General features: G+C 35.0%; 1 protein-coding gene across 13 annotated transcripts in view; it reads right to left on the minus strand.

Moving 5' to 3' along the window:
- Positions 1-692: 692 nt before the first annotated feature.
- LOC109861901 (glutamate receptor 1) overlaps positions 693-10,188 on the minus strand; it is a 194,397-nt gene continuing 184,901 nt past the window's right edge. For 2 of the 13 annotated variants that reach the window (XM_020441768.1, XM_020441757.1), the window contains exons 14-20: positions 9,174-9,386; positions 6,109-6,307; positions 5,755-5,999; positions 4,664-4,907; positions 4,363-4,437; positions 2,478-2,537; positions 694-817 (exon numbers count right to left, since the gene is read on the minus strand). In XM_020441768.1, the coding sequence (XP_020297357.1) occupies positions 743-817; positions 2,478-2,537; positions 4,363-4,437; positions 4,664-4,907; positions 5,755-5,999; positions 6,109-6,307; positions 9,174-9,386 (1,111 nt within the window). In that variant the 3' untranslated portion in view covers positions 694-742. The other 11 variants (XM_020441765.1, XM_020441807.1, XM_020441787.1 and 8 more) reach the window with 9 other exon arrangements.

Genomic DNA, 10,188 nt, shown 5'->3' on the forward strand with positions numbered 1-10,188 from the left:
GGCAATCTCACTTGAACCAATTGTCACGTGCACAGAATATTGAGTATCGTACTGAGATAATCGCATTTTTTGATATTCATTAGGATACACTATTCTCTTAACTTTCTAAATATTGTAAATATAAATACGTGGTATCTCTCTCAAGATCAATGCAGAATTATTTAGTTCTTCGTGAAAATCATTACAGCACATGGATACAACTGTTTAATTTGTAATTTTTTTCCTACAAAGTATTTTGCGTGTACTTATTGCTTTATAAAAATATCAGTATTTCGCGTGTGTTTGTTTTACAATGTTTCATTGCTCGAGCTTGAGTTCGAACTTCTGAGCAATATTGTTGAGAACAGGAAAACTCTTTGTTAGAGCGTGTCCAAATAATTTAAACATTTTTCCAACAGCCAAGATCGCTATTACAAAAAGAACTTCGACAGTTTTTCTTTATTGGTTTAGTGGTTTTAAGTGATATATTCCGGATGCTTGTCGCTGAGACCGGCCCAATGTCGCGGGGACGCAGGTGTCCACGGCACCGCGATGTCGAGAGCCGCGATGCTACTCTTTCGGTGAAAGAGAAACTTCGGGCTCTTCCTTCTCGGACTTTTCGGCGGCGATTCCGCGAAGGTCACGCTTCTTCGTGGTCTTCTGGATGACGGAGGTGGCGGCGGAGGTGCCACTAGTGGGGGCGGCGGAGGCGTCGGCAGCGAAGTGGCGGGCGAATTGTCGCTCGGACTCTCCAGATAGAGATTTACACCTGGGTATGTGTATTGCTGTGTACCTGGTCGCCCTCGGTATTCCCAATCGCGTTTGCTGGAGCGTAGTACTGGAAATTCCGAAGACAATTAGAGTGATGGTAGTCTGTTTGAGCTAATAACTTTCTATTGCAGTTTCCCGATTATTGCAAAGATCGACAAGGAATTGAGGAATTAAAAAAATTTATAAAAGATTTCTATTTTTCTTAGATTAACTTAGAGTACGAAACGCAACGCTTCTGAACGTTCGGAACGCCGTACGGTCGGAACTTTCTATTCGATTTGAAACTATTGAGTGGTTGTGCAAAGCATAATTGAGCTTAATTTTTAAATTTTTGACTCCGCGTCTAATTTTAAATCCAAACTCCAATCCAATCCGAATTCAATTATTAATTGGATTAAATTATTAATTGAATTTTATTCTAAAAATGGATTGGGGGGATTCTTCTTAAACGTATTATTCTGAATGGATTGGTCCGCCGTTACGTTAGGCAGCGACAATTTTTGCTGATTGTGAGCAGATATATCTGTTTGTAGTACTCTAAAGATTAAACTATTTAAACTTTTTGATTAAAAAAATAAATAAAATAAAAAATATACAATTATTAATGTTGCTATACGTTAATACAAATGTGGCTTTGCATCAGATTTAAATATCGATTATTGAAATGATCTGGAAACTGAACACAATATATGGTGTATTAACCCAGATAAAGATAAATAGTAAGAGGTTGTTATAAGTGACAGAATTTCCAATAGTGGTTTTTGTAAAAAGATTTATGTGAAAGAGAGAGAGACTGCAAGACTAAGGTTAGGACTATATGTGATTTTTCTACTGTGAGAAAAGCTAGTAATTTCATCTTTGTGATAATACACTTTTTGCCACGTGTAGTAGCGTGTAGTGCCGTTGGTGCATTTCTTGCAATGCATCTCTTTTTCGATAAAGCATAAATATATAGACGTTTTTCAGTTTGCAATAACAACGTGTTTGCCAATACAAACTTGTAATTCGTCTGTCAAACTTTTATTTTAATAAGGAAATTTATTTCTCTTGAATAATTCATAAATTATAAATATTTATAAGTTATATAACAATATTGTCATTAGAACGGTTTATAACGACAATACGTGTTCACAGATAAGTAAGATTTTTGTTTGTCTTGCTTTGTGAACAAACACAATCTATCGAACACGTATGCGTGTTGATATAAAAAAGAGCGAATCAGCATAAGCGATCCTAAATTTCACGCATTTGTCGCTCGTTTATAAGAACATAATAAGAAGCATCATGCAATTACGTCATGTCGCTCTTTGGTTGCCGTTGCACACTCGAGATGTTTGTTTAAGCCTTAAGCCATACTGATCGATATTTGCGGTAAGGAATGTTGTTTGAAAGAAGATGGAAGAGATATAAGGAATCAAATATCAAATAATATGTACAAAGTAAACTGATTAGAAGCAAAATAAAGTAAATGTTTATTTTATTTTTTTAAGTATAATATATGTATAAAGTAAAAGAAAGTCGTATCTAAGATGATATAATAACTGCGAAAAAAGGCACAAGAAAAAAGCAGAGCGCGTACTTCTTGCACAAGTGCGCACATTCCACACGACGACGATCTAGTAACAAAATGCAACGTACGGATAAAAAACAATTCTGAGATCTTCAGAAAATTTCCAGTACATATGCATTATAGTTCTTGATGGATCATAACTTCTTCATAATCATACCTTCGGCGTGAACGTGGTCAATGTCGGTACCTCCGCAGCCAATACTCGTTTCTTCCCGCGCTGTGAAAGATAGGAAATTTTTTGAAGATCTCGAATTATTTCTTCTTAAGTTCTTACATGTCTTTCTCTCTGTTTGTTTTTGCTTTGTATGCATATTTGAGCACGATTTCATAAAAATTTCCAAAAAAAATTTATAGTAAAAAAATATAAACAATGTAGATATATAATCTTTAACAAAGTGATAATAAGTATAAATAATGTTTTATAAATTCAATATGTGACGAGAAGTTTGCTTGTAGTTCTAAAGAACTATTTGCAAATTTTGAAAAACATACAAAAAGAAATTAATGTACGTTTAACAGATATACGGATTTGTGTCTTTCGTCAAAAGAGAGAGATAGCATTTCAAGAATCAATGTGGTAATGTGTGTATATGTGTGTGTATTTTAAAATTGCACGGCTACATCATGCAGAAGCTTTTGACACGGAGAGAACAGAAAAGAAAAAGAAGGCGCGAAACTGCAATAGAATTTGATGAAAGCGTTACGTGAAAAGTGAAATTGAAATTAAGGGCTAAAAGTACTCACATATGGTCCCGGGAGAGGCGCATGCATCCTCCGTCTAACTCTGCAGTCCGTACCACTAGAGACAAAAACCCAAAATAGAACGAAACGCAAACGCAAAACGAGCAAATATGTACGTCCTTTTTCTGTAACGACCATCGAGTCAAGAGAGAAAAAAACGAAAGACAAGAGAAACGGAAAAGAGCGCAATTACATTCAGCCAGCCGCACATCGCACGCACGTATACGCATACATATAGATATATACATATATATGGAAAATATATGTAAATATATATTGATCGTTCTTAGTCCACTATTGGTCAATCGGTTTCTTCCATGTAAGGCTGAAACTCTGGTGAGACATTAAACGACAGCCGAGTCGAATCCGACTTGACTAATGAGAAAAAGAGAGTGTGTCAACGTTTACGCTGCTAATTGCATGCCAAGCGCACTTCTATGTATAATACTCGTTCATCTATATGTATGAATATAATGTATATGTATATATATATAGTTTTTCATGTACAATATGCGTATGTATAATGTACGATGCTCTTGTTGCGAAAATGTAGGTTTTATGATACATCGATACCTTTGGTTCGAGACCGAAGTAACTGCGCGACGAGACGCACCGCCGATCAAGAGGTCTATGCACCGGAGTATCTTTCTCCCTCTTATGGAATTAATGCGTTGTCAAACAGAGATAATTCAGTGATTAGTATTAGCGTTTTAATAGAGAAATATCTGTATATGTGATCTGTATATATAATTGTTGTATTCGATAAAGAATATATTTGTACGTTTGCGATTAGCAAACATACAAATGATTAATAGCATCAATAATTTTTAACTCGTACTACTCGCAAGTCCACATGAAACTGTATTGTATAGACTATTGTGTGTGATCTTGTTTATAAACAAACATTACAACAACCATCATACTACTTTACACACGTATATAAATAAATATATATATATATATACATATATATGTACATTTATACATGTGTAAATTTTGTTTCAAGACTTAATAATATGACACATATATATGTACGTATAATATTTAATTATAACAGTTAATATATGTATATATAGAAAGTAGCAACTTAACATTACATTTACATATATATATATATACATATAAGCATTAAAAATTAAATATTAAATCTATAATACTCGTTTTACTTAATATATTTTTTCTTCTTTAGATCGGCGGAACGTTTGGTCGAAGCGTCTCTTGCCAAATAATTTCTACTAATACCGTATGCGAATATGCGTATGCCAACGTGAGAATAAAGAAGTTCAATTGTCATTACTTACCCGTCCATTGTCGAAATCGCGACCACCACCGATGGTTAGTCGTGCTTTCGCTTTCATCGCGTCCGACAGTGGTATCTAAGAAAGAACGGCAGTATTGCCTCGTAAACGACGTACAATCTTTTTCTTTATAATTGTATAAAAAAGTTTTACGTGTTCAATAAAATGTAATTTATATATATGTGTATATATATATACATACATATATATATATATACGCAAATTGATATCGTTACGATAAAATGTCTAAAATGTAAAAAAAGGTATGAAATTTTATTCCTTGCATTACCTGGCTTCTTATTACCTTCGCTCTTGTCGCTTCTGTGTGCGACTTGTAGCAGAACTCTAAGAGAGCTACGGCGAGTGCCAAAACAAGGCCACCGATGAGAACATAAAATAGTCCTGCTACGTTGCTCAGGGATAACTCGTTTCTGGCGGTGTCCTGCTTATCGTGTCTGCATTCTGTCCTTTCGTACCACCATCGTTCGACCAGCTTTGCCAGGTCTCCGTTTTCTTTCAAGGACAACACCGCCAAATTTATAGGATCCCTGTTCATCATCAAGTTTACAAGGTCGTAAAATATTTTCGGATAAAAACGTCAATAATGTAAATTTCTCGTAAATAAAACACAACAGACAGAAAAAAAACCAAAAGAGCATAATAAATATAAATTCTGTTCACGTTTACTTTTTATAAATTTTTCGAAAAAAAAATGAAAACAAAATGATATAATAGACAGATCTGATTTCTACAACGAAAAGAATCGAGAAGTTCGGTAGCACGCTGCCGAAACACGATCCGAAATAGTTTTGGTTAGTAAACGTGTTTCCCTGACGGGTAATGGCATGGAAAAGAGAGGTGCAGAGTTTTTCTATGCTAATTGTGCGTAATGATGTGCGACATCGCTCTAAATACAACGGGATGGGAAGCGAAGCCACAAAAAAGTTTGAAAGAGACAGAGACGAAGTGAGGCGAAGAGAGATAGTGTGTACCAGAGTCTGTTTCACAGTGATGACTACAAAACCACGTTAATTACCTACTCGCCCTCGGTTCGTTCGACAAAAAATATATCAAGTGTCTTCTCTCTGGTGTCTGACAAGGTGTGAAAAGATGTGGAAACAAAATTACTTCTGACAAGTTAAAATACTAATTTACGTTGTGAGTGGCTTAAAACGCCACAAAATAATATTGCAGTATATTAATAAAAAAAAACAAAAAAAACAAAAAACTGTACTGCATTTGCAACAATCTCGATTAAAATTGTATTTGATCATACCTTATTTTGCTTTTGTTCCAACGCATTTAAGAAAAGTCTGAAGTAAACTAACTTGTATCGACGTTTATATTTATATGCAAAGCTGCAATTAACCTACATGTTATTAACGGAGAACTCACTTGAGAGGGGATCCTAAGGGCGTCGCGACGCCGTATCCCTTGGTGTTAAAGTTTCTGCCGACCTTCATCGTATCGCAAGGTTCTCTCTCGTTGACATACTCGTTTGTTGGGCTTTCTATTAAAAGTGCGTACTTGCCCTTACTTGCTCGCACTCTTCGTATTCCTTCTTCGTACGATTTTACGAATACGTGCTTCCGCGAGTTCATGAATTCCCACATCTTGCTGTAGAGACTGATTTGAGATTTCTGTGGATATAAATGAGCAAATGACAAAATAAGTAAATGCGAGTTCTTGAATTGTCAAACGAAATTTAATAATGTTCTTGTGACTCTCGGAATTACGCAAATTACTTACTCGAAAAAAATCCCGAGTGGAACCTTCGTTCAGAGTGCCGTATTGAACTTCCGTCTGCGCCGCCAGATCTTCGGGTGAATTGATTGGTGTGACCATTCTCTCAATGGTCAAAAACGCGGCGAGATTCGCGGTGTAGGAAGATATTAAAATCAAGGTGAAGAACCACCAAACGCTGCCGGCTATGCGGCCAGATATGGATCTGTTGAAAGTAATATAGTCATTTGTTGAGGAATAACAAATAACACAAATGTAAAACTTGTATATCATATTAAAGAATAATCATAATTTTCTATTAACTTATTGTTAATTACAGTCTAACAAGTAAAGTGAATAAAACTCCAAAGTCCAATAATAAAAACAAGATAAGATAAAACTACACAGAAGAAGAATTTATACACATATGATAGAAGTTTTAGTGCATTTTAATAGCACATATAAACGTAACATATTCAGAAGAATGAATTGCTTGAGTATTCGTCACACGAATAGAAAGATTGTGAAATTAAACGTTTGACAATCTGCTGGATAACCGTCAGTTTAATTACGTCGGATTCGAGTTTGTGAAAGATGAGCATCAAGAGCGGAGAAAGAGTCAAAAGAACAGAAGAAGAAAGAAAGAGAAATATATGGAGAAGAAGGACAAGGGATGGTAACCGCGCGCGCAAGTTCCCCACGAAATTTACAATTCATATCGCCACTGCGCGAATATTTAAACCATTAATCAAGAGGGCTACTAGGATGGGGTGGCGCGCTGGATACAGCCAAATGTAAATTAATTGAGACCCAGTTTTGCAGTGAGCACGCGGTCTGCTTCGTGTAAACGATAAAATGTGCGTGTGTATGCATAACGTTTTGTCCCGTGACTCCGCGGGAGTGTATGCAGTTTCGTTGATGAAATAGTTATTTTCCAACCTAAAGGTATATCATGCCGCATTGTTGCGTCGCGAAATTGATTTGATTGCGGTAAAGAAAAATGTAAAACAATAAAAACAGAATAGAGAAATAAAGAAAGAAAACAAAAATCCATAGCATATTCTTTATATTTCATGACTTATAAAACTAAAAACTGAAAAAGTGTAATATTTTTATGTATTTGTTACGATTTTGAAATTGATTTAACAAAGCATTTTTTTAGCGAGTTTATAGTTTTTATTATAACACAAAAGTTGCTATAAAAAATATGGTAGCGGAAAAAGTAAATAAAACGTTATATAAAAATATTTTAATTTATATAAACACAACATTTTATACAAATAATACCAAAATACAAGGCGCATATCAATTGTATATACGCGCATAGCACGATCCCGTTTGCACAGAAAATTTTTGCGCAGACTCCGATTGCGCATAGTCGTTATTATTACATTTGCGAAGTAAATATTTTGCTTATATCACACACTATAGTACATACGTGGGCGGGGGAGGGGCTCCGCTCCTCCCCCTGCACCCCCTTTTCGAAAAAATCTAACCCAACCCAATCTATAATGTCTGTGCAATGACGATTATGCGCAAAAATTCTCTGTGCAAACGGAACCTGTGCAACCGTCGATCTGCGCAAAAGAAATCTTGGCTATCGGGATCTTCCTCGCGCATAAACACCGAATAGTGCGAAGAAAGATGTGTGATCTGAACAATTCTATCATCCCAACTATGCACAATGTATCTTAAAGTACAACATAGCATTGCCACGTGAATATTCTATTCATGCTCGCCTATCCAGCTACAATGTTTTGAATATGCGAGCGAATTATGCTTTGTTTATAGATGTGACATTTGTCTGCAACCTGAATTTACTCGAAATCATTATTTAACTCGCGATGTTACAATATTTAGAAACATGTATCATTAGTGTATCTCGTAAGACATTTTTTTGAAATGTTATTATAATTATACATCTGGAGAACATACAAAATTCAACGAGATACAAAGAGAAACAATTGAGGGAATCTTCCTTTAAAATACAGAAGACCTGCCTTCTGAACTATTATAAAAGTACTTCTCAACCCGAATGTCCACTCGTGAAGAGCCTTCACAATTTACACGAGAGATTTTAAACGTCGACTTTAGGGAGCCCTTAGAATTTTACGCGATTCATCCTATTACCGGGCTATACGGTCGACCTGTCCTGGGTAAAGGCAAGCTATTCTCTCCCCGATGCCTTTATGTACTTACCTGCGCTTATACTCTTTCTGAGCGCGGAAACGGAAACGAAGGCAGGCAAGGGAAAGAAAGAGAGAGAGAGAGAGAGAAAGAGAGAGAGAGAGAGACAGAGAGAGAGAGAGAGCGGCTATAATTAACCGAGAAGAACGTGAAAGCTACTTGCGCACGCCGAAATAGTCTCTCTTTCTCTTTCGTTCTCTCGCGTTCATGGCCGAATCTCATTCTCGAGATAAATATCTGAACCCAAAACTTTCGGCTAATCGCAAAATTGCGGCGGCACATGTTTTGTTTACACAAGCTCTTCCCATATGCTGACACAATTTTTTTCAAGATTTGTCTATGGACAAACAAAACAATGTGAAATCGTTTATTTCAATTTTTTCTAATATCAGATATAAAATAAACATAAAAATAATAAAATAAATTTAAACAGAACTCTCGCTAATAAAACAAAAACAAATTTGAATTAAATTTCTATTGAAGTAAATTTGATCGATTGCGTGTGAATGAAAAACAAATATTTAATAAAACAAAAACAATTTGATGTTTAAAAATATTGATAACTGTAACGTCATAGAAATAAATACTCGTGTTTTAATTTCACAAGTGCGATAAGTTTAATTTGCTTGAAGAGGTGGTTGTATGAAATATTTATTGCAGCAATTTATATGCATATATATATGTGCGCGCGCGCGCGTGTGTGTGTACATACATATACATACATATCGTAAGAAATTCTCTTCTAATCATCATCATTCACTGTAGTAATTAAGATTGAAAATATGTGACTTGTACAAGGATTAACGAACGATTGGAAAAAATTAAACCGTCGAGTTTCTGGCAGATGCCTTCTTGTGAGCAAACGTTAATTGCTGCCGGAAATTAATAACATGAGCCATGTTTACCTAGGTGAGATATCGCAGCCCTGTTGCATAAGCGCTGCCAGAGCAAACCAGAGGCTATTTACGATACTGAAGTCGTTGGCCATGCTAGAAGTTGGCATGTGGGGTGAACCTTGCGGCGTATGTGGATGCTGCAAACTGGGGTCATTTCGTCCACTAATAGCCGAATCCGTGCTACCGCTGATGGTTAGGACTCTCCACTCATAAGGAGAAAATCTGAATCAAAGCAAAGAGAAACCAAAGAGAAATTTTAAGAGAGAGAATATTTTTCAAATGTTATATTAAAAGCAATAAAAAATTTTTAATAAAATATTAAAGGAACTTTTTTACATTTTTTGAATTATTTTTTATTTGAAAAGTTATTGCATTTGAAAAGAAAAAAAATATATATTATATATAAAATCATTAAAAAATTACTATTGGTTTTGATTAAAACATAGTGTTATTTCTTTATATAAACACGGTAGAGAATTGCATCATGAGTGATTACATCATGAGTAACTCAATTGTTTATTTTATCCTAGTAATTGGATTAATTTTGTTATCTTTCGCAAAATGCCGTGTTTGATTGCGATAATGAGAAAAATTGCAAGATAAGAAACGCAAATATATATAACATAGCGCAGTACAGAATGGAAAAGTGCAATAAATGTATATTACAATATGCTGGTGTAATTTGATGCCCGCATTGCGATAAATATACCTGTAATTTGCCGCGCCTTGGTACGTAATTATAGCAGTAGGTACAAGGCCTACGCGGTCACGATAAAAATATATGGCAAGGTCTCGATGTTTCAATTATGCTTTTCAATGCAAATTATTTATTTATTGCTTAATTGTGAGACGAGAGATGTTTTAGTTCAATATTAAGAGAAGGAGATAAAAAAATCTTTTTTTGTTGAAGGGTACAAAATGGGTAAAACTTGAAGATATTAAGCATTCTACTGTAATTCAACTAGCGTGATGTTATATGTGAGTATATATTATGTTTATATATAATAGTGATTATATATATATA

Source organism: Pseudomyrmex gracilis, unplaced genomic scaffold (assembly GCF_002006095.1).
Source record: "Pseudomyrmex gracilis isolate BER0280 unplaced genomic scaffold, ASM200609v1 scaffold_9, whole genome shotgun sequence".
NCBI classification, from domain to species: domain Eukaryota; kingdom Metazoa; phylum Arthropoda; class Insecta; order Hymenoptera; family Formicidae; genus Pseudomyrmex; species Pseudomyrmex gracilis.